Source organism: Cynocephalus volans, chromosome 3, assembly GCF_027409185.1.
Source record: "Cynocephalus volans isolate mCynVol1 chromosome 3, mCynVol1.pri, whole genome shotgun sequence".
NCBI classification, from domain to species: Eukaryota; Metazoa; Chordata; class Mammalia; order Dermoptera; family Cynocephalidae; genus Cynocephalus; species Cynocephalus volans.
This window is the reverse complement of record NC_084462.1, coordinates 95,903,660-95,926,277: the sequence shown is the minus strand read 5'-3', so window position 1 is coordinate 95,926,277 and position 22,618 is coordinate 95,903,660. Positions and strand designations below refer to the sequence as shown.

General features: G+C 38.5%; 2 protein-coding genes across 7 annotated transcripts in view; one reads left to right on the top strand and one right to left on the bottom strand.

Moving 5' to 3' along the window:
* Positions 1-22,618, top strand: part of NUSAP1 (nucleolar and spindle associated protein 1) — a 70,985-nt gene that overhangs the window by 14,876 nt on the left and 33,491 nt on the right. For 4 of the 6 annotated variants that reach the window (XM_063089679.1, XM_063089678.1, XM_063089680.1 and 1 more), the window contains exons 3-4: positions 5,614-5,671; positions 19,992-20,854. In XM_063089679.1, the coding sequence (XP_062945749.1) occupies positions 20,624-20,854 (231 nt within the window). In that variant the 5' untranslated portion in view covers positions 5,614-5,671; positions 19,992-20,623. The remainder of the gene's footprint in view (positions 1-5,613; positions 5,672-19,991; positions 20,855-22,618) is intronic. The other 2 variants (XM_063089676.1, XM_063089677.1) reach the window with 2 other exon arrangements.
* OIP5 (Opa interacting protein 5) lies at positions 4,280-20,482 on the bottom strand. The gene is made up of 5 exons (XM_063089681.1): positions 20,061-20,482; positions 19,857-19,923; positions 15,460-15,582; positions 12,307-12,388; positions 4,280-6,778 (listed from the first exon to the last, which is right to left on the bottom strand). The coding sequence occupies exons 1-5, from the start codon at positions 20,377-20,379 to the stop codon at positions 6,683-6,685; spliced, it is 687 nt and encodes a 228-aa protein (XP_062945751.1). The 5' UTR covers positions 20,380-20,482; the 3' UTR covers positions 4,280-6,682.

The following is a 22,618-nucleotide window of genomic DNA, read 5'->3' as shown; positions in this document are numbered from 1 at the left end:
TGTGTGTGTTTAACTTTGTCTAATGTATTAATGTAGATGTGGCCTGTGACTGCATATTTTTTTAAGGAGAACCCTGCAAACTAGTTTCTTTCTGAATGTGAGGAATTACACAGCTCACATCAGAATATAATAATGGAGGTAGGGTGACTTCTTACTCCCTTTTACCTCATATCCATCTTGGCCATTTAGTACGTTAAAGATCCCTGAAAAGATTAGGTTTATGTTCCCCTATTTTCCCAGAACAAAAAAAAAAAAAAAAAATGAAAAAACTAGAACGTAAGTGGTGTAGATCCAAGAAAATAGTGCCTCTTGAATATTTCATTCTTATATGGCAACTCCGGTGGGTGGGGAACAGGTTATATTAAATTGATTATAGCTCCTCTTTAAATGTCCTATGCCATCAGTTGGTGTTAGATACATTGGAATGACCAAGCAATATTCAGACATCTGCATGATTATGGGGATAGCACTACATATTAACAGTGATGTCAGCAGTTCAGTTACTTGGAACAGTAAAGATTATCCTTAGCAGTCATGCTAATAGCGCTACATGCTAAAGTATGCTACAAGTTTTCAAAGTCTCGTATGCAGTTAATTTTCAAAGTTATTGTGGTCTCATGTTTACTCTTTATGTACCTGTGATATGCAAAATATGAAGAGACCCTCGGCCTCCAATTTACATCTTCATGGTGCTGTTGGTTATTCAGAACATTGCTTGGCTATTAATTATACCATATTTGGAAGGATCCCTTGGCCAACAGTTTTGAAAAGCAGAGGGCTATGCTAAATTTCAGGGCATTGATGCTTGAGTTTACATTGTATTAGCTCTGCTCCTTATCAACTTCTTTTCCCCAGGGAGCTGTGCAGGTAATGCTCATTAATATGAATCAAAAAGAAATCATTCTGTCATAAGAGCATCTTCATTATCCACCCCATACCACCTATGCTCTTGTATGATATATCTGTCAATAAATGGCCAAGAAAATTACTCTCACATAAGACTGTACATCTCTCAGTTCTTTCTTTTCCCAGAGTTTTTACATCATTCTCTACCCAAAAGGGCCAGGATTTGCATATAAGCCTTTTATAACTGAATAGTGGTCCTAACTTTAACCTTTTTGTGTGTGACTTGTACCTCTGTTTTGAGGCAGCATTGTGGAGCATCTCTGCCTGCATTTCTAAGCAATTACTTCATAAACCCAAATTTTCGGTTGAACTTTGCATGTATCCTTGTTATTCTCCATAATTCCTCTGAATCTAGGGGTTTACTTTGCATGTTTATTAAAACTGGGTCTGGCTGAAAGTGCAAGCAATAGTGTGGCAGGCCCTAACTCTGATTTTAGAGTACCAATATTTTAATGCATGGTTGAAAATGTCCAGTGTTGTGTGGTCACTAGTAATTTTATATATGCATTATTAATAATGAAGCAATAGAGACTTAAACCAATAGCTTGAACTTATTGTTTGGGTAATTTTCATTTTTTAACTAAAAATTATCTTAACTTCTGTTGAAAATGAGAAGTAGAAGATAAACAGGGGCAACCACAAGACATTCAAACTGTCATGAATAGGGCATAACTGCTCACCCTCTAACCTCTTGCCTGGTTCCATTAGTCCCCTAGCATGTATGAAAACAAAAGGCACAAACTAAGCATGTTGAATAAATAAGCTGCTATAGCTATAATCAGAAAGGTGCAGAGTTTCAGAAAGGGTAGGAAAGTAGGGAATACCAGTGTGGAGTATATAAAATACCTAGGTATGGGGTTTGTCTGGTAAGGTTTAGGTAGACTAAGTTTGAATCTCTTAAAATTAGTATCTTAAGTGAATAAGAGTTGATATGCATGCATTTCAGATGTTTCAGGATTTTCAGATAACTTAGGCAACTGTTCTGGATGGTACTGGTACCAACCAGACATAAAGGACCACTGCAGCAAGGGAAACTTCCATTTTGCAGTAGTTCTGAAAATATTGATACATCTGTGGTTTGATTTCTCTTGTTACTATTATTACACTTAAAATACTTGTTATTTTTTTATAGCCAGAGTTTTATCTTTGATGGTTTGGTCAGACTGCACAATTTCTTGCCTAAAACTTTGTTTTTATTTTATTTTTTTGGTGGCTGGCCAGTACAGGGATCGAACCCTTGACCTTGGTGTTATCAGCACCACGCTCTAATGAAGCAAGCTAATCAGCCAGCTCTCTTCCCTAAAACTTCTGATTCCAAGTAAACAGGAGGTTTTTCCACTTTAAAAAAAAGAAAGGAAAAACCTTGTTATTTATTTTATTTGATGAAAAAGCAAATCAATTTATTGTGGTAGTTTAAAATTTTCCTTGAGGGCTGGCCCCGTGGCTCACTTGGGAGAGTGCGGCACTGGGAGCGCTGAGGCCACGGGTTCGGATCCCATATAGGGATGTCCGGTGCGCTCACTGGCTGAGCGTGGTGCAGACCACACCATGCCGAGGGTTGCGATCCCCTTACCAGTCAAAAAAAAAATTTTTTTTCCTTGAGAACATTCCTGACTTTAAAATAACACTTATAAGTACAAGTGATTATAACAAATAATGTACAAGTGGAATTCATGATGTCTGAAAGATGTCTAAAGAGAAGAGAATTCAGTATTAGACTAGATGATTTTCATTAGGCTCTTTCCAGGTTTCATGTTCTGATTTTTAAAATATGTTAACTTCATATTCTTTGCTGTGGAACATTGCTACAAATACCTTTGGGAATGTAGTAAGTGGAAAGGTAACTTTTCAGTGGTTCAGAATTGAATTAGACTTTTTGTCATTGTGATGTCTGGTTTCCACTCAAATATCAGAAATGAGATGTCAAATCCCATATATAAATTTTCTCTTTGCCACTTACTGATAATAGGTGTGCTAACCAATAGATTTAAAGATGGAGATTCTCTAAACTCTTCCCATTATTCCACTAAGGCATATTACAATAGTTAATACTGGAAAACCAGACATCACAAGATTTCTCTAGGAACCCATCCTCCTAAACTTTTAAAATGAGAATAGGTATCTCATGGCTACTGACAGTTTTCAAAAGGTTTTGTCTCCTTGGTGATAGCAGTAGTCCATGCCACCAGTTGCAATATATTTTTCTCCCAGGAATAAGAAAGGTATTCTGGCAATGCATTAACCATCAATCCTTAAACAACAGAAGTAAGTCTTACCTTAAAACCACTCATCTCCTGTAATTAAAAATATTAGTATTAGAGTGCCCTTCACATATAGTTTTATTTACTGTCCTGTAAGAACAGGAGTTGCTCACTGTGTTTACTTGCTGTTCTGCATATTCTCCATTGCACCATTGTTATATAAGATAATGTTAAAAGAATTTCACTGACTGTATTTGAAGTATTACAAAAGGCAGCTTGCTTTTTAATCTATGCATCTTTGGGATTTTTGAAGAAGAAATTTTATTCTTTGATGTAAAAAGGAACTGTTATAAAAGTTGGAAACTCTGCACCTGTGTATATATATATTTTTAGCAATAAAGCAGCATGGGCTGAGAATGCACTGATATTTCACTTCATTGTGTGTTGTTACTTGAAATAGGTAATTTCATAGTGCAGTAAATTGTGATGGGAGAGAGTCTTTCTGTACACCTGTGTTGAATGAAGTTGGCTACAGTGGTCAAAGAAAGACAAAGGACCTGGATTCTTGTTAACCTAGTTGAGGCAATTTCTGGTGTATGTTATCCAGTGGAATAGGCAGCCACCTGAAGAGAAAGAGGCACCCTTTTAAAACTTACCCCATTCTCCTGTTTTACCTTTAGAGTCAACCTTTATGCTAGGTCTATGAACAAATAAATGTTTGGTTTCTGGTGAGGAGATAGTGAGCTAAATATAATGATAATGGGAATCCTTCCCACCTAAAATATAATATAAAACATTTAGGATGCATTTAACATGTAAATGTTGGCTTAGTTATCTAAAGAGGCTTTAACACAAAAGTACAATAATTAAGACAACATACTTGTCTTGATTCAGGGTAAAGGAAAGGGTTTTTTTCAAGTAAGTACATAGATGTCACATACTTCCTTGGGATTTGCTGTCATCAAATGGGAAGAACAAAGAAGCTATGTGGTTTTTGTCATGTGACTACTAATGTAATACTTGGATTAATGAGACTATTCGTTTAACAAACATTTACTGGCTGGCTGGTTACCTCAGTTGGTTAGAGTGGAGCCTTGTAACACCAAAGTAATGGGTTTGGACCTTTGTACCAGCCAGCCACCAAAAACAAAAAAAAAAAGCAAAAGCATTTAACAAATATTTATTGACAAACTTCACATTCCACATACGGTGCTACATGTTGGTGTTACAAAAATGGAGATCGTTTCTGCCATTAACTAAGAAACTCAAAAGTTTACAACTTCAGTGTGTGATGTTTGTTGTTCTTACAGCCACATGGAGTTTTAAAATACTTTTTTCGACATATATACAGTTGCCTTTATTTTATGTCTATAAGTGTGTATCCACATACATGAAGGTTAATAGCTAGTATTTATTGAGCACTTAGTATTGAGCTAAACACTAATTACATTAGATGTATTCATTAATTCACTAAGTCACTTAGCTCTAGTTACATAGAAGGAAACAAAACCAGTTTAAATTAATTCTTCACATCCATGGCTAATAAGTACCTAAGCCATAGTTTGAATCCAAACAGTTTAGTTCCAGAGCCCACTCGTCAGCATGCTATATTGTGCCTCTCAAAAATGTAAGGGAAAGAAGTGTATTTGCACTCTTTGTTTTGTCTCATATCTGTAGTATATTTGAATTTTTTCTAGGGTGAGCAGGTAATTTTTGAAAAAAAAAAAAAAAAATCTACTTAAAGCCAGCCAGCCTAATTTGGTGTCAGGTTCAAGCATTTAATTTTGTACTGAAATTCTCAACCAAAATGGCAAATCCGGAGGTTAAGAAAAATAGCTACATAAGAACAGCTTTTAAATTTAGATAAAGGAAATCTGTTGAGGTAGACATATCCACACATATAAAAAACCTTAGCATTATTGAGTATTTGAATACCTAATTTTTTAGGTCCCATTCTTTATAAGCAGTAAAAGCTTTTCTGGTGCTGTTTGTTGCCAGGAAGCATCACTCTTGCTTATAGGAACAAATTTTGCAACTCAAAAGCATAAAGCAAGCAAATCAGAATTTTCTCCAATTTAAAACATTTTTAAAGGAAAATGTTCTATATGTAGTATAAAATGGAAAAAAATCTACTATAAAAAATTTCTGCTAGCTACATCTTAACCTAGTTAACTTCTCTATCCTCCACTACTTGGATATACCATTTCTTGATTGTGCTAGTGCCATAGCCCCTCCTACCCATCCACAGGATAACCATAAAATGAGTTTCTAAAAAAGTAAGTTTGATCCTGTCACACACCTCCCCCTTTTAAAATTCTTCAAGGGTGTCCCATTGTTTTTGGGATAAAAACAAACATCCTTCAGGAGGCCAGTAAGGCCTTCTACTCTCTGGTTTCTGGCTACCTTTACAACTTGCAGACCTTTTAAGAGCCTCAAAGGACCTCATAAGGCCTTCCCACATGCTGTTTTCCCTCCCTCACCTTATTAATTCCTACTCATCTTTCAGGAGTTTCACTGCGGAAACATTAATTCCTCAGAGAGGCCTTCCCTGAACTCCAGACCAGGTCAGTTACCTACTGTATGTGCTTATAGCTCTCTCTCTTCTCTTCAAAACTCTTTACTATAGTCATGATTTACATGTCTCTTTTTTTTTTTAAAGATGACCGGTAAGGGGATCTTAACCCTTCACTTGGTGTCATCAGCACCACGCTCACCCAGTGAGCTAACCGGCCATCCCTATATGAGATCCGAACCCAGGGCCTTGGTGTTAGCAGCACCACACTCTCCCGAGTGAGCCATGGGCCGGCCCTGATTTTACATGTCTTTATGTGACTATTTGTCTATGATGTATGACTAGATTATAAGCTCTGTGAGAATACAGAGTGGCTATTTTGCTTACCTTTTATGTCCAGTACCTAGCACAATACCTTATAGATAGTTATTAAATAAACATTTTGTTAAGCTACTCAGCCAAAGTGCTACATAAAACAAACTTAGAGAAAACAGTACTTCAATGAATATTTGATGTTTTAGTGCTTCCTTTCATTGTTAGCCTGTTAAGCTTAGTTCACAAGTGAAAAGTGACAAATTGTATATTATCCAGTCAATTTATTTATTACCTATAGAATATTATGTATTTGTATTTTACGTAAGAAAAAAAGATCAGTACTCATATAACACCTGCTGCATGTAGGAATACTAGTACTCAGCATTAAGACCAGCCCTAATCTCAGACCAACCATGCATCTTTAGGTCAGTGGACACATGGGACACTGCATCCTAATTCCTAAATTTGCAGTCAAAGATGTTTTCTGAGATAAATGTGAAATTGATAAGAAGCTAAAATGAGTTCTTAAGGCAAATAGCTATGAAACCTGGACAGAAGACTCTTTAGCTTCTCTCTAAAAACAGTTTTACAAATCACTTAGAAAATTAGCCTAGAGATAAACAAAATAAACTGCACACACCCCCACACTCCCCATTCTTGAAGTCAGTCTTCAAGAAATGACCAAACAGCACCTGTTGTTGAAGACGGCAATAAAGCCTGAACTTGGTACTCAAGCCCTGGTTCTGGATCAGTTTTCTGGCTTGGACTGGTCAGGAGTCACTTCCTTCACAATCTTCATTAGTGAATTTAAGTGAGTATGTGTTACCATTATCTTCTCTTTCAGCTGGGAAGAGAAAATTATATATTTATCAGGGCATCTTAAGCTTAACTCTCAATTTGCTGGTTGTAAAGCCATATAAAATTTAAGTTAGTTTAGGGCCGAGCCTGTGGCGCACTCGGGAGAGTGCGGCGCTGGGAGCGCTGCAACGCTCCCGCCGCGGGTTCGGATCCTATATAGGAATGGCCAGGGGCCGGCCTGTGGCTCACTCGGGAGAGTGCAGTGCTGATAACACCAAGGCCACGGGTTCGGATCCCATATAGGGATGGCTGGTTGCTCACTGGGTGAGTGTGGTGCTGACAACACCAAGTCAAGGGTTAAGATCCCCTTACCGGTCATCTTTTAAAAAAAAAAAAAAAAAAAAAGGAATGGCCAGCGCACTCACTGGCTGAGTGCCGGTCAAGAAAAAGACCAAAAAAAAAAAAAAAAAAAAAATTAAGTTAGTTTATATATAGTTATTGGGAGCTGTCAGTGTCTCAGCACAGTTCAGGAATATATTTGTTCTATTCAGAACTTTATACAACAAACCTAGTACACAATAAGATCCTTAGATACAAATTTTCATGTGAAAAAAAGTATCACATGCTGAGTATCACTGCTTCCCTGAAAACCAGAAAAAAGTGGGGTCAGAGAGCTTAGTGGAGACAGATCAATCAGTCTTCCCCTCCTTTTCCAGTGGCAAGAACCTAGCTTTTCTTTTAACCCTTTGTTAACCATAACAAATGCTTCTCTGACTTTAATATTCTGTTAATTGTCTTCAAAAGTAGCTCTGGTTATTAGGTTTAGAGCAGATGTTTGTTATAATTGGATAATTCTTAAGAGTTCTTTCATCTTAGAACACCTATATTTAGAACCAGATTTACTCAGCATACAACATGTTCTTGTAAAGTTATCATGGAATACTGAATTATGGATGACTTAGTCTTCTGTTAAGTCAGAGTTAACCAAAAAAAGGGCTGGCCGGTGGCTCACTTGGGAGACTGTGGTGCTTATGACACCAAGGCCAGGGGTTCGGATCCCTATATAGGGATGGCCAGTTAGCTCACTTGGGAGAGCGTGGTGCTGACAACACCAAGTCAAGGGTTAAGATGAGAAGTTTTTAGCCATTATTTTTTTGAATTAGATCCCTCAGCATTTATCCTACCTAAGTTTATGGAATTTCCTGGATATGAAGATTCATGTTTTTCATTGAATTTGAGAAGTTTTTAGCCATTATTTTTTTGAGTAGTTTTTCTGCTTTCTCTCTCTCCTCTCCTTTTGGTACTTCCATTACCCAAGCATATTTAGGTAGGCTTGATGGTGTTCAACAGGTCTTTTTATGCTGTTAATTTTTTTTCATTCTTTTTTCTGTCATCTTCACAATGAATAATCTTTATCAATATATTTTCAAGTTTCTTGATTCTTTCTTCTGCCAGTTCAAATCTGCTCTTGAGCTACTCTAGTAAAATTTTCATTTCAGTTATTATATTTTTACTCCAGAATTTCCCTTTGGTTCTTTTTTATAATTTCTAATTTTTACTGATACCTTCCTTTACTTAAGAATTGTTTTCTTTACTTCTCTGGAAGTATTTTTAATAGCTGTTTTGAAAGCTTTGTCTGCTAAGTTCAACATTTATGCCCTTTTTTGTTTTGTTTTGTTTTTTGTGACCGGTAAGGGGATCATAACCCTTGGCTTGGTGTCGCCTGCTCCGCGCTCAGCCAGTGAGCGCACCAGCCATCCCTATATAGGATCCGAACCCACGGCCTCCGCGCTCCCAGCACCGCTGCGCTCCCAGCGCCGCACTCGCCCGAGGTTGGCCCAACATTTATGCCCTTTTAAAGGCGGATTCTGATGCCTGCTTTTTATTCTATGTATGGATCACACTTTCGTATTTCTTTGCAGGTTCTGTAATTTTTTATTGAAAACTGTACATTTTAGATAATATATTGTAGGCCAACTCCGGATACTACTTTATACCCTTCCACCAGGCTTCTTGTTGTTTGCTTGTTTAAATAACTAGAATATTTTAGCGATTTTTCTTTCCCCCACAGTGCATAGCCTCCAATGTCATTCCTCAGAGGACACAGCCTTGAGCATGTTCACGATAGTGGTTTTAGCAGGGCTGTCTTTGACTGACTGTGTTAAGATACCTGTCTGTGTTGGTACCATACCTAGCTGCTAGCCTCCACTAATTGCTGGCTGATTGCTCTACAAGGGGACTTCAAACATGGAAAAATGGAATTAAAAGATAAAATTTAAAAATACAGACTTTATTTCTCAACCTAAGCTCCTTTAAGATCAAGACACTTTTGTAAGTTCATCCCTAAAAAACTAAGGATCCTGGAAACTTAACCATATCAATGCAGCAGTGCAGTCTAACATTATGTTTTTTCTTTGTTCGTTTTGTTTTTTGGCAGCTGGCAGGTACAGGGATCAAACCATGGACCTTGGTGTTTTCACACCATGCTCTAACCGAGAAAACTGACCAGCCCCCTTTTATTATTAACTAAAGAAAAATGGGTGCCCTTTAATGATTTTTTAAGATTAGGAAAGAAAAGTCAGAAGGAGCCAAAGCAGGATGTGACGTGGATGCTTAATCATTTCCCATAGAAACTCTTGCAAAATTACCCTTGTTTGATAACAGGAATGAACAGGATCATTGTCATGATGGAGAGAGACTCTCTGTTGAAGCTTTCCTGGGCATTTTTCTGTGAAAGCTTTGGCTAACTTTCTCTATACACTCTCATAACAAGCAGATGTTATTGTTCTTTGGCCCTCCAGAAAGTCCATAAGCAAAATGCTTTGAGCATACTAAAAAACTGTTGCCATGACGTTTGCTCTCTGCTTTTGCTTTGACTGGACCACTCCCACCTCTTGGTAGCAGTGCCTTTGAGTGTGCATTGTCTTCAGGATCACATTGGTAAAGCCATGTTCCATCTCCTGTTACAATTTTTCAAAAAAGTGCTTCAGAATTTTGATCCCACTTGTTTAAAATTTGCATTGAAAGCTCTTCTCTTGTCTGTAACCGATCTGAGTGCAAGTTTTGGCACCCACTGAGCAGAAAATTTGCTCAACTATAATTGTTCAGTCAGAATTGTGTAAACTGAACCAGTTGAGATGTCTGTGGTGTTAGTTTTTGTTTCTGCTGTTAATTGTTGGTCCTCTTCAATTAAGGCACAAACAAGATTCATTTTTTTCACACACACTGATGTGGATGGTTTTCTGCTGCAGGCTTTATCTTCAACAATGTCTTGTCTCTTCTTAAAACAAGTTATCTATTTGTAAACTACTGATTTCTTTGGGGCATTGTCCCCATAAACTTTTTGCAAAGCATCAATAATTTCACCTTTCTTCCATTCAAGCTTCACCATCAATTTGATGTTTGTTTGTTCTTGATTCAATTTTAGCAGAATTCATGTTGCTCTGATAGGGGCTCTTTTCAATCTGATGTTTTTATCCTTCTTAGTGCTTCAAACTAGATCCTGTTCAGACATGTTATAGCAAGATAGTACAAGTGTATTTTGGTGCAGAAATTTTGCAATCCAAGCATAGTTTTTTCCTAAGATACATTTTCCATGAACTTTTTGAAGACCCCTCATATTGTTTTTGACCATGCCCTGGGTCATAAATTGTTCCACAGTCTTATCCAATTAAATTCAGACCTCTTTGCAGGGTTAGTGTTTAGGTCTATCTTTGAAGTTTGTTCCAGCCCCAAGAGAGCTCTTCTTAGCTATCTATTTTCCTGTTTCTTTCTGATAAACTTCTAACTAGTCTATGGTTTGGTTGTGGAACTACAAACTTCCTATTAATAGCTTACTGCCATAATGTCCATTGTTTTGTACAGTACCCTTAGACATGAACTTCCCCATATTCTGTTTCACACAAAGTCAGTTCCCTTGGGAGAGCTTCATAGCTATCTGTTTTTATAATCTGCCTCTCACCCTGGGAAAAATCTGTCCCATTGTTCCCAAGCTGGAGGGTGGGGCCAGTACCTCTAAAGTGACACCCCTGCTTTATAAGCAGGGTACTAGGCAGGGTAGTAACTTCTGGTTGTCTCAGCTTGCCTATCTCAGCATGGAATTTCTGCCCTAAAAGCAAGCTTGGGCAAGGGTAATTGGGTTCTCAGTATTCTTGGCCTATTGTGACTGCAGTAGAACTAATACACTACAAATGGCCATTCTTGCATGGAATAAAGCTTTTGCAACACAGAGCTGAGGTGGTGGGGGGGATGAGAAATGCTGGTGGCCTGCCCCTCCTATAGAGATACCATGGCCCTAGTCTGGGAGCTAGAGGGAAAAGGATCCCTGTGTTCTTGGCTGCATCTGCCCAGATGGAGCCTTCTTCCCTCTAAGCTGGGGAGGAGGGGCAGGAGGAGCAGAGACTGTAGTTCAAATGCCACAGGCTCTCACTGTTCTTTACGAAATTCAGTAGATTCGGCTGAGTACTTTTTTCTCCATTTGCTGTATGCCTTAAGGTAAATTTCCACAGACTTGAAATGGTTGCTTTCTTTATAATTTTCTCCAGCTCCATAGAGAGAGAGGGTTCATGAAGCTACTCATGCTGCCATTCTGAAGACATCTCCCATAGCAATTATTTTTAAGCACAATATTTACTGACCCCCTCAGTTGAACTCAGTTGCTTGGTGTAGGGATTGGTAAAATATGGACCATGGGCCAGCCTAGTAAATTGGTACAAGTTTTATCAACACAGCTATCCCCATTTGTTTTTGTATTGCCTATGGCTACTTTTGCACTATAATGGCAGAATGGGGTAATTGAGACCTTATGGTCACAAATCTTAAAATATTTGTCATCTGGCCCTTTACAGAAAAGTTTGCCAACCCCTGGCTTAGAACATGTACTCATGAGCTTAGACAGCTTTACTAAAAAAAAAAAAAAAAAATCACTGTTCTCCTATCCTTAACATTACCATTACGCCTAATATTAAACTTTGAAAATTAAATGCTATTACTAGATGTGTAATTAGCAAGGAATAAACTACTAACACTATTTTTTTTTTAAAAAAGGCAACAATTAATTAATTCCTTTTGGGGGTGGGATGGGGGGGACAGCTGGCCAGCACCCAACAATGATTTCTAAGGTGGTTCTGAGGGCATAAAGTTATTGCCAAATTTTCACTCAGAATGAGGCAGCAAGCTACCAGAAAAGTTGCTTTCTTCAACTCAGAGTAATCAACCACTCATGAGACCCATTTAAATAAGAATTCTTAATAACTATTTTTACTCTTTCCTCTAAGACATGTTAAGCATAAGGTGCTTGTAAAGAGGACAGCTCTATGCAAGATGATGATGTCCATTCCCAGCACAAAGGAGAATACAAAAATGAAGTAGTTCAGCAGCTTCTCCCCTCCTTCTGAACTATCCCCTTACAATATGGCTTTAATATTTTGCTTTGTGTGATTCCGTAAGGAAGGCCAAACCAAATATAAAGGATTATTGGAATATCACATGATTTCATCATCCCCAAGTTCATTGGTACAAATTATCAAGAGTTGTCTATATTAAAGGAACCATAAAATCATCATGAAATTTTACCTCTGCAATCTTTTCTGGTAGAGGTACAATATGAAGATCCATCTCAGATGCGTTTACTATGGCTTTTGATTTTAAGAGATAGCTAGATAGAAAATACAGAGTGAGCGTATTAGTATCATACCGCAATTAAGATTGTCAGTGAACCAAATTTGCCCTCTAAAGTAAATCTCTCTCAAGCAAAGCTTGCCTTTCTGATATCCATTTCAAGACTCATGATGTATATTGCTGGAACAACAAATTATTAATAAATAAATCAGAGACTCTGCCTCATCCTACCCCTTCAGAGACAAAATTATCCCAGGGCAAACTGAAGACAAAAACCAGGGTTGTATGAATAATCACGATGAGTATAAGCTTCACACTCCACCAGTACATCCTGTAGCACAGTTCAAAGGAAAATAACCACATTGTGACAAATAGTGTTGGTTGCCTACCCAGTAGCCATTTCTCACTACTTACTTGCTAACAGAAGCCAAATTCTGTCAAGGGTAGCAGGGTGCCCAGTCCTAGTAGACAAATCATAACTGCACTAAGCCAACAGTGACAAGCCTATAGTCATATATTTGTTTTCTCAGTTTAAAGTGTTCATGTGACATAGTTCTGGCCAATAAGAATAAGGAAATTATTTGCCAATAAAAAGAAAATTTTCTGGGCTGGCCCGTGGCTCACTCGGGAGAGTGTGGTGCTGATAACACCAAGGCTGCGGGTTCGGATCCCATATACGGATGGCCGGTTTGCTCACTGGCTGAGCATGGTGCTGACACCACCAAGTCAAGGGTTAAGATCCCCTTACCGGTCATCTTAAAAAAAAAAAAAAAAGAAAGAAAATTTTCTTTGTGTTCCCATACTCCCCATATCCTCTTACTTTCTACTGGGGATATTACCATTGACAGATTAATGCTTGTAATTGCAGCAGCCATCTTGCATCCAGAAGGAAAAGGCCAAGAGAATCACAGAAATGCTGACCCAGAGCCCTGTTATGATTGAGCCACTAGAATACTCCTGGAGCAGCCAACTGTCCCCACCTCTTACTTGTTAAAGCCACTGTTAGTCAGGTTTTCTGTTACTGGCAACCAAATTCATTCTAACTGACACACACAGACATAGATTTATTATCTTCCCAGACTCATGCCACCTATATTTTCCTAGTTTCTACTTAATCAAAAGGAATGTACTGACTTTTCATCCAACTCCTCATTTTAAAGATTAAGAGAGGCTAGCTGGTTAGCTCAGTTGTTTAAAGTGGTGTATTATAATGCCAAGGTCAAGGGTTTGGATCCTCTACCAGCCAGCCACCAAAAAAAAAAAAAAAAAAATTTAAGAAATGACTCATAATCCCATCATGTTTTTCAAATTTATGATAAAAACATTTGTTACTAAAAACAAAATTTTTGTTGTTGTTGTTACTAAAAGCATACTTCTTACTGCAAAAACTCAATTATAGCTCTTCTGGGACATTTACTTATATCTGTTTCTAAAAAAGATTTGAGGGGCCGACCCCGTGGCTCACTCGGGAGAGTGCTGCGCTGGTGGCACCAAGGCCGCAGGTTCGGATCCTATATAGGGATGGCCGGTGCGCTCACTGGCTGAGCGTGGTGCAGATGACACTGTAACGAGGGTTGTGATCCCCTTACCAGTCAGAAAAAATAAAAATAAAAAAGATTTGAGGTTACTAATAAAACATTTACAGCTACTTCCCCTCCTTCTTTAAACTTAATTCTAAAAAGAAATTACTTAAGAAAAAACTAGAAATGTAAAGTAAAATATCAATCCATCTCAAGTATATATTTCCTGTTAGAAATCTGCAATGAAGAACAAATGGTATGCCTAATGTACATTGGACAACCTCATGGTAAAGGATGGACTTTATTTGTAAAGTTTTATTGTTTAGTCAACCATAACTCAGCTATAAACACCTATCTAAGCACATTAAATGAGAAAAAGAAAGCCTTTACGTTCTGTAAAAAGGAAAATAAGCTTTGGAATTAAGACATAGATTCAAATCTCGGCTCCTCCACCTTTCTGAGTCCCAGTTTTCTTATATTAAGAACTCAGTGAGGTAAGCATAACGCCTGGCACAAACTAGGTCATCATGGCTGTTCTTGTTTTTGTTTTTAAATGGTCAAGGAAAGACTTTGATGGATGTTTCAGTTTCTAATAGTAAGCAAAGAAACTTAAGTAAAAAATTTAATCTATTAGAAATATAAAGAAATACCCAATGTTAATCATGAAAAGATATAGCCAATAGGGGACTTTCCTGACTATGTGAGGCGATGTGATCATTATTCTTCTCTGTGCATCTGCTTCATTCTTTTTCTGCAGACAAGACTTCTCTGCATTTACATGTGTAACACAGAAAAGAGCTGCCCCAAACCTAGAGCTTTCACTTCGCAACTTCAGCACCAGTCATCTAAAAATGACTAGCATCTCCCTTATTTCCAATTCCTAGGGTAGAAAACCTGATTGGCTTAACTTGGTCAGGTATCTGTTCTTGATCCCATACCTGGAAGTTGTATCACCCATGATACAAACATGGCTAGAAGGTCCCACCCTATGGGAGGGAAACAGGCTGGGCACAAACCCAAAAGGTGTCTACTGCAACATTATTTTGCAAAAGCTTACCTTCCATAGGGCCGGCCCGTGGCTCACTTGGGAGGGTGTGGTGCTGATAACCCCAAGGCCATGGGTTCGGATCCCTATATAGGGATGGCCGGTTCACTCACTTGGGAGATGTGGAGCTGACACCACCAAGTAAAGGGTTAAGATCCCCTTACTGGTCATCTTTTTAAAAAAAGCTTACCTTCCATAATTTTATTTATTTATTTATTTTTGGCAGCTGGCTGGTATGGGGATCCAAACCCTTGACCTTGGGGTTATAATTCCTTGCTCTAACCAACTGAGCTAAACAGCAAGCCTCAGAATTTTCTTTAATAAAAGAATACCCTCTGAATTATTCCATGGTATGATTATTAAGCCTTGGTATGATTATAAGACATCTAAAATGATTGTAATGTTAATAAGATACTTTAGTCCCACTGCTATCTTTTTTGTAAGAAACAATGCCCGGCTTTAGCATCTTCTTTGGTACAAACTTTATCTTTTGTGAAAGATCATTTAAAATTTACTTGATAAATAATATCTAAGTCTACTCACCACACCATTTTGTCACTGAAAAGGCTGAAGTGACCTCTCAAGGCAGCCAGGGCAGCATGGGTAGAATATAGATGGAAACCAATGGGAGTCCCACAGGATCCACAGAATAAAAGGTTGTAAGTGCTGTGGGGGATGAGGAGGATGAGGACAAAATAAGATTAAGAAAGAAAATCAGAACAAATAAAAAATAACCAGTCTCTGGAAGCATTCCTATCACCTAAGACTTAGGTAAAAGCTATGCAATAATTGGAATGAGACTGAAAAAATGTCACATTCAAAAAAGGTGAACTCAGATTTTAATATAATTACACTCTAGATTACAGATACCCTCATGAATTTTGGCCACAAAAGCAATCATGAATGTACAACTGTCACTTCAGTAGAGAAAGGTATTTTACCTCTGAAAAGCAGAAAAAGAGCTAACTAATCAGATTATCATTTATACATGTAAAACTACAAACTGCCATGTAAATTAGCTACCAATTTAGAGTTGATGAAAAAATAAGCTGATTGGGTACTTACTAAACTATTAATAGAACTCAAACAGGATTTTTCTTTTGCAGATGTTAAAAAAATATCTATTAACTGAAAAAACTAACCGAGACTAAAAGCAAAAGAAAGAAAGAAATAAGGAATACCATTACCCTAGCAAGCCATCTATTTTCTTTTCCTTTATACTCTGAAAGATTACTGAATGATATTGATTTTAGTTCTCATTATACTACTTGGGCAAGTCACCTGCCATATTTGCTGGTATATAAGACATATCCAAACATTACAAAGAAACGTCTTAAGAAAAAATTAACTGTTTCATTGTGCACGTACTGAAAGCAGTTTTAAAGTGGTTTGGTAAGGGGAAAATTATTCATATAAATACAGTATACTCTGCAGTAAAATTCTGTTAATAAGAGTATAAAACCATAAAGCTAAGAAGAAACATATTCATGTCAATGGGTACCAAAAAAGAACAAGCAACAAAATTAAACTTATTGGCAAATTCACACCACATATGAAGTACTGTATTTTTGTGAATATGAGTAACCAAAAAGCAAGCCATGAAATAAAATGAAGTTGCATTCATTTGAATTAATTCCACACAGGAATTAATTAGTTCAGACAAAGCACAGTACCTATAGACAAATGTCTCAGTAGAAACTAATATATGGCACAGAGCAAAATGTAAAGAAATTCCAAAATTATGCTTATGCATGCAATATAAAACAAATATTTCAATGAATATTATTAGTACACAACAAGGAAAAGGAGAATTTTAATGAATTCTGATAGTAAAATTAATTAATGGCACAGCAGTGCCTCTGTGGTGACAGAACTATAATTAATGATGAAAAAATGTAATTCCCACACTTTGCCACTGATTATTTGTGTGATCTGTGGCTCCCTATTTTTATTAAGAATCTTAACCACAGTAAGTAGTAAGCCTCTTACTATTCTTGCTGAGCTATTTTTGGTTGCCTTATTCATTGGTTAGCATCATCTAACTTGCTGGGCCTTCCATTTTTATAGTGGATCATGGACGTTGAAGGATTTTACGGGAGGAAGATAATTCCAAAACACCAGCAAATATAACTATTTCTCCATTTCCTTATCTGTAAAATGAGGTCAACTAGATAAGATCGTTCAGTTATAATATTCTGTGAATTTAGAAGACAACAGGAAATAATACCAACAAGTGCTGAAGAGTTGATTTATTGTCTGCAATTTGTTTTAAAATACTCAAAGGAAAAAAAAGTTAAAAATACAGATGAAACAATATTGTAAAAAAATTGATAATTGTTGAAACAGGGTAATGGGTACATGGAACTTATTATTGTTTCAGGTATGTTTAAATTTTTCCATTAAAAAAAAGTTTAGTTTGTTTTTGTTTTTGTTTTGGCGGCTGGCTGGTACTGGTTATCTGAACCTGTGACCTCAGTATTATAAGGCTGCGCTCTAACCAACTGAGATGACCGGCCAGCCCTTGTAACAGAAAGTTTAAGAAAGAGTCAGTTATAAACATTACGGAATGCTTATTTTAGCTTATTCAAAAAAGTACTTCCTAATAATATACTTTTCTTGGAATTGGGTTGTCTTTAAAAAAAAAAAAAAGAAAAAAGTTGCTATCTTATAAAGATTCTCAGGCTGGTAGGTTTGTTTATGAGGTTAGAGTGTGGTGCTGATAACATCAAGGTCACAGGTTGCTTACTGGCCAGTCACCAAAAATCAAAAAAAGATTCTCACTAAAATATTCATGAATGGAATGATATAATTTCAGGTATCTGCTTCAAAACATTGGTTGGGGAGAGTACAGATGATTATAGATAAAACAAGACTGGCCATGAGTTAACAATCCTAGTTTAGTGATGGGTGTATAGTGGTTTGTTATACTCTTCTTTTTGTGTTTAATTTGTCATAACAATTAAAAAAGAATGTACTTTACTTAAAATCAATATAAGCAAACCTCCATTTAAGTAAATATTCTGTTGAGCATAAGGAAAGCTCTGAGTAACTAAGCTATTTCTAAGTGTCAACACAACATACTAATGCTTTTTGAAATTAGTTACAATAAATCTTCCCTTCCAGTAACAGAATAATAAAATGTTGGTGCAAGAAGTAACCTTGGCTCTATCTACTTTATGACTTTGAATCTAGGATCCTATCAACTGAATGGCTCATGCCAATTTTAGGATGTTTAAATGTGGAAAAAAAGACACATTTTAGATTTAATCAAATATGATAAATTGAGAGGAATCAGTTTCCTTCACATGCCTTATTAAGACATAGAGTTAAAAGAACCCAAATCTTCTCCAACATGCTCTAACAAAAAGAACACTGAGGTACCTTCAGCTGTGCCATTTCATAACTCTCTCCACAAGTCCCATGGCTCTTCTTATTCCACAAATACAGAAATACATAGGACTCTCCCTCCAGTGGTTTACAAACCATCTAGATCAGCACTGTCCTACAGAAATATATTGTGAGCCACTGACATAATTTTTTTTTGGAAGCAGGCCAGTATGGGGATGAGAACCCTTGACCTTGGTGTTATCAGCACTATGCTCTAATTTAAACTTTCTATCGGTCTTGTAAAAATTTAAAAAGAAACAGGTGAAATTAGCTTTAAAATCTTTTATTTAACCCAATATATCAAAAATGTCATTTAAAATTATCAGTATTTTTAAAAAATGATTATTCTTTTTGAACTAAGTCTTTGAAATCCAATGTGTATTTCGCACTCACAGCATATCTCAATTCAGAATGGCCATTTTTTAATTTTTATTTTTTTTTAAAAAAAGATGAACAGTAAGGGGATCTTAACCCTTGACTGGGTGTTGTCAGTACCACACTCTCCCAAGTGAGCTAACCGACCATCCCTATATAGGGATCCGAACCCCTGGCCTTGGTGTCATCAGCACCACACTCTCCCAAGTGAGCCACAGGCTGGCCCATATTTTAAGAGCCGGATGTGGCTAGTGGTTACAGTATCGGACAGCACAGATCTAGATGCATTATCCTCTCTAGTAGAAGATTCAGAGACCTTCTGGCTCTGGCCCCAAATCACCCAGTTCTAAGCAGGCTACCTACCACTCCTTCCCTCTCTGTCCCTTTTGGGAGGGAAGGGGACTCCAGTAGGCATAGGGAGTGTTTTTCAGTTGGGAAAGAGGAAGGGAGCTATGGCTCTAATTCAGTTCGTTAGATTTGTTCAAGCTGCAGAACTCTTTCTGATTTCTGGGCAAAGCAACTGAGATTCCTATACTTTAATCCTAAATGGAATCAAACTGTGGTCAGAATGAATTGTCTTGCCATTAAAGTCAACACTCAAAATTGGGGAGCCTTGTAACACTAAATTCACTGAATACTTCATTATCACCTGCAAATCAGTACAGGCAAGATGCAACGTTCACCAAGCAGTATTCAAGTACATAACATACAACTGTTTTTCCCCAGCTTCTGGGGTTACAGCAAAATTAGTCCTGCCACAGCTTATTACAAACTTCACATTAAGTGCACACTTAAAAGTCCTAGTATCTCAAAGGATTGTAGTTTATAGTATGTCATTCTTACTATAAACCAAAGGGTTAGTTTCTCTTTTTTCCACTACTAGACATACCTTTCTTAGCCTCACTTCAGTTGTACATGCCACTAGGGAGATATACCCTTAGAAAGATCTAAAATCTATACACAAATATAAAGTTTCCATTTCATTACTACATCAAGTTTGTACGAGAGTCAAGCAGGTAAAAGAAGCATCCCATCCTTCAAATATGTTGCATGGATGGAATAAACTTTTCATCCAGCGCAACAAAAAACAGAAACTTTTCTTCTTGTACATGTCAGTTCCACGATCCTCAGCCTCATTAAGTCAGGAACTACACACCGATGGGGTATTCAGTACGTACCTGCCTTTGAACGAACCATCAAAGCCAAATAGGAAGGGCGCTTCCAAAATGACGTTATTTGTGACTCCTAAGAAGACAAACACAGATAAGAATCCGCACCTCTGCGCTCCCTAAAAAGAAAAATTTCCCCCCTAGGCAGACTCATCGTGGCTATAAAATTTCTCGGGACCGCCTCCGCCTTCCCGAAACGCCGGCCCAACTCACTAGAGAAGACCACGACTCCGAGGGAACGCGACAGGTCCCAGGCGAGATACACAGAGTCGGCGAGAACCGCGTGGCACTGCGCGCACTGGAATACGACGCACCTCTCGGGCTGCAGCCATGACGGTAGCCGCGGGCCGGCGGCCGGCTCCTCCGCCCCCAGCTCCGCAGGGCCGAGCGGCGAGGACCCCATCACCACCTGCGTGTCCCACTCCAGGGAAGTCGTAAGAGAAGGTTCGTCAGTCGCCTTCTTAGCGCCATCATAGTCACCTGCGGGCAGCTTTGCATAGCGAGATCGAAGACGGAGAGGCGGCACGGCCATCTTCCTGCAGCTGCCGCCTGTTTCGAATAGGCACCAGGCCCCGCCCCAAGCGCGGTTCTTGCGTTCTCATTGGACGTCATGGGCCGTGTGTCTGCCGCGCACCAGTTACCTCTACCCGCTTCACACGCCCTTCGGTGCCTGCGTGTTGGCGACGTAAGGGGTAGAGCGTGCGTCTGATAGGGCGGGAAATCAGCCTTTGCATTGGTCAGCGTCAGAAACCCCACCTTCGAGGCATTTTCAACCAATGGAAGTGCAGCATCTCTCATTTAAACCGTCTATAAAGTTCTGCTTGGTTAACGCTTCGAGTAGCGCCAGAGTTTTGAACGGCGCTGCTTGGGTTGGTGAACTGATCCTCTGCGTATTACCTGTGTTGCGGATCGCGATGACGGTCCCTTCCCTGGAGAAGCTGGACTCCTTCAAGTACAGTGACCTGCAGAACTTAGCCAAGAGTCTGGGCCTTCGGGCTAACCTGAGGGTACGGGGTCGGGGGTGCGGGCCGTTGAGCGGACAGGGTCGGGGCCTCTAGAGACGAGATGTGAAAGGACCGAGCGGGAATCCCCGAGGCTGAGGCAGCTGCCTCGCCCCTGAGACGGTAGATGTTGTTCACGGTGGTCCCAGTTAGAACTGTGCGAAACGGAATAGAAGCCATAGTTTTCACCTCATTTTGAGGTTAATTTTTCTGGGGGTTCACATATGCCTCTGCTCCAAAAGGGTTGGTTTGGTTTAATTTTATTGGAAGTACCTTGATACTTCCCAGGGCATCAATTAGGAAACGCAGGACCAGAAAGTCCAAGGAATGCTGTGTCTAATACATTAATTGCAGTTAATTGTTAGACAGTTGAAGAAATAATAGGCTCGGCTTTTGGAAACTCCTAACAGTAACGCTTCTGTAAATTGTAATAGTGCCCATAATCTCTTGCTTTATTGGAGGACCTGGCAGAAAGAATGACTTTTAGGGAACCACTCCCGTGGATAACTCAGCCCTGATCTAGTATGATCGTTCATTTACTGATCGCTATTGTGGTGGTGTTCTCTTTTAAAACCGGTAAGGTCTTTGACTCCAAGCTGCAAGATGTTGGGAGAAAATGTGGGGATTCAACATGGGATTGGGGTTTTATATATGCTAGTTGAGATTTTCCGCATAATACTAATGTATACTCTGGAGGTTTGTACAGCAGGCTGTGATATTTACACTGAATGAATGCCTAAATCAGTCATCGTAAGTATTTTTAAATAGTTTAAACAAAATAATCAGGATTCAGGTACCCGTTGGGGCTGAATGATAAAGAAGTGTTTTTGGAGATATTTCTGGGCTGTAGTGTTTAATGGCTCCTCAATACTTCATGAATATAACTTTAATTTCTTAGCATAAATCCCTCGGGCTTTTTGCTGCTAGCTGGAATCTTTATCCAAGGCTGCATCCCCTGAACACTTACTTGGCACCTTTGCCCATCTTTGTGTCAGCTGCTCATCTTTGTATCACTGACTTGGCACCTGGTCCCCTCTTCATTCCCTTGGCCACAGGTCCACCAACCCAATGCTTTTAAATCAGTTTATTTTCAAGTATAGTACTCTCTTTGAGAACTTGCCAGGTTCCACCTTCCAATCTGGTTATCTGTATATGTATGTTATGTTCTCTACTAAAAGTTAAGTTCCTTGAACAGGGATTTATCCATCTACTTTGGAAGTCTTTACAGCACTAAGTGCATTACATTTTATGTAGGAAATGCTTAATAGTCATTCAGGACTATTATTTACAACTGCTTCTTGGCAGTGCTAGAATAATGCACCAGAAGGTAGTTCACTTGACAAGAAAGTTAAGGGGAGCTTCTCACCTGGGTTCCGAGCTTTGGCTAACATTAAGGCCCCAAAACAATTGGAATCTCTGAACAGCTACTGCAAGTTAGATCTTTTTCTGAAAGTCCTGATCTGGGGTAGCCAATTACTGTTTTTAGTATAATGTTAGTTTTTGTTTTTTGGTTTTTTTGGCGGCTAGCCAGTACAAGGGTCAACACCCTTGACCTTGGTGTTATCAGCACCATGCTCCAACCAACTGAGCTAACTGGCCAGCCCCTAATTACTGTTTTTATAAAGATGGTGTAATAAAGTATTTCTTGTTACTATAGACCCCATTGCATGCCTAGCACAAAAAATCTGGTACATAGTAGGTGTCAATAAATACTTGTTAGAATGTACTATATCCTAGACAGATTTGACCATACAAGGCTTTTATAACCAA

Bases quoted from the DNA above. Each gene is read 5' to 3' on its own strand.
- OIP5 (XM_063089681.1), bottom strand. From the start codon at position 20,379: ATGGCCGTGCCGCCTCTCCGTCTTCGATCTCGCTATGCAAAGCTGCCC. The intron at 19,924-20,060 runs GTGAGTTGGGCC...TTGTCTTCTTAG, and splicing joins CGGAGTCGTGGTCTTCTCTA to GAGTCACAAATAACGTCATT. The intron at 15,583-19,856 runs GTACGTACTGAA...CATCCCCCACAG, and splicing joins GATGGTTCGTTCAAAGGCAG to CACTTACAACCTTTTATTCT.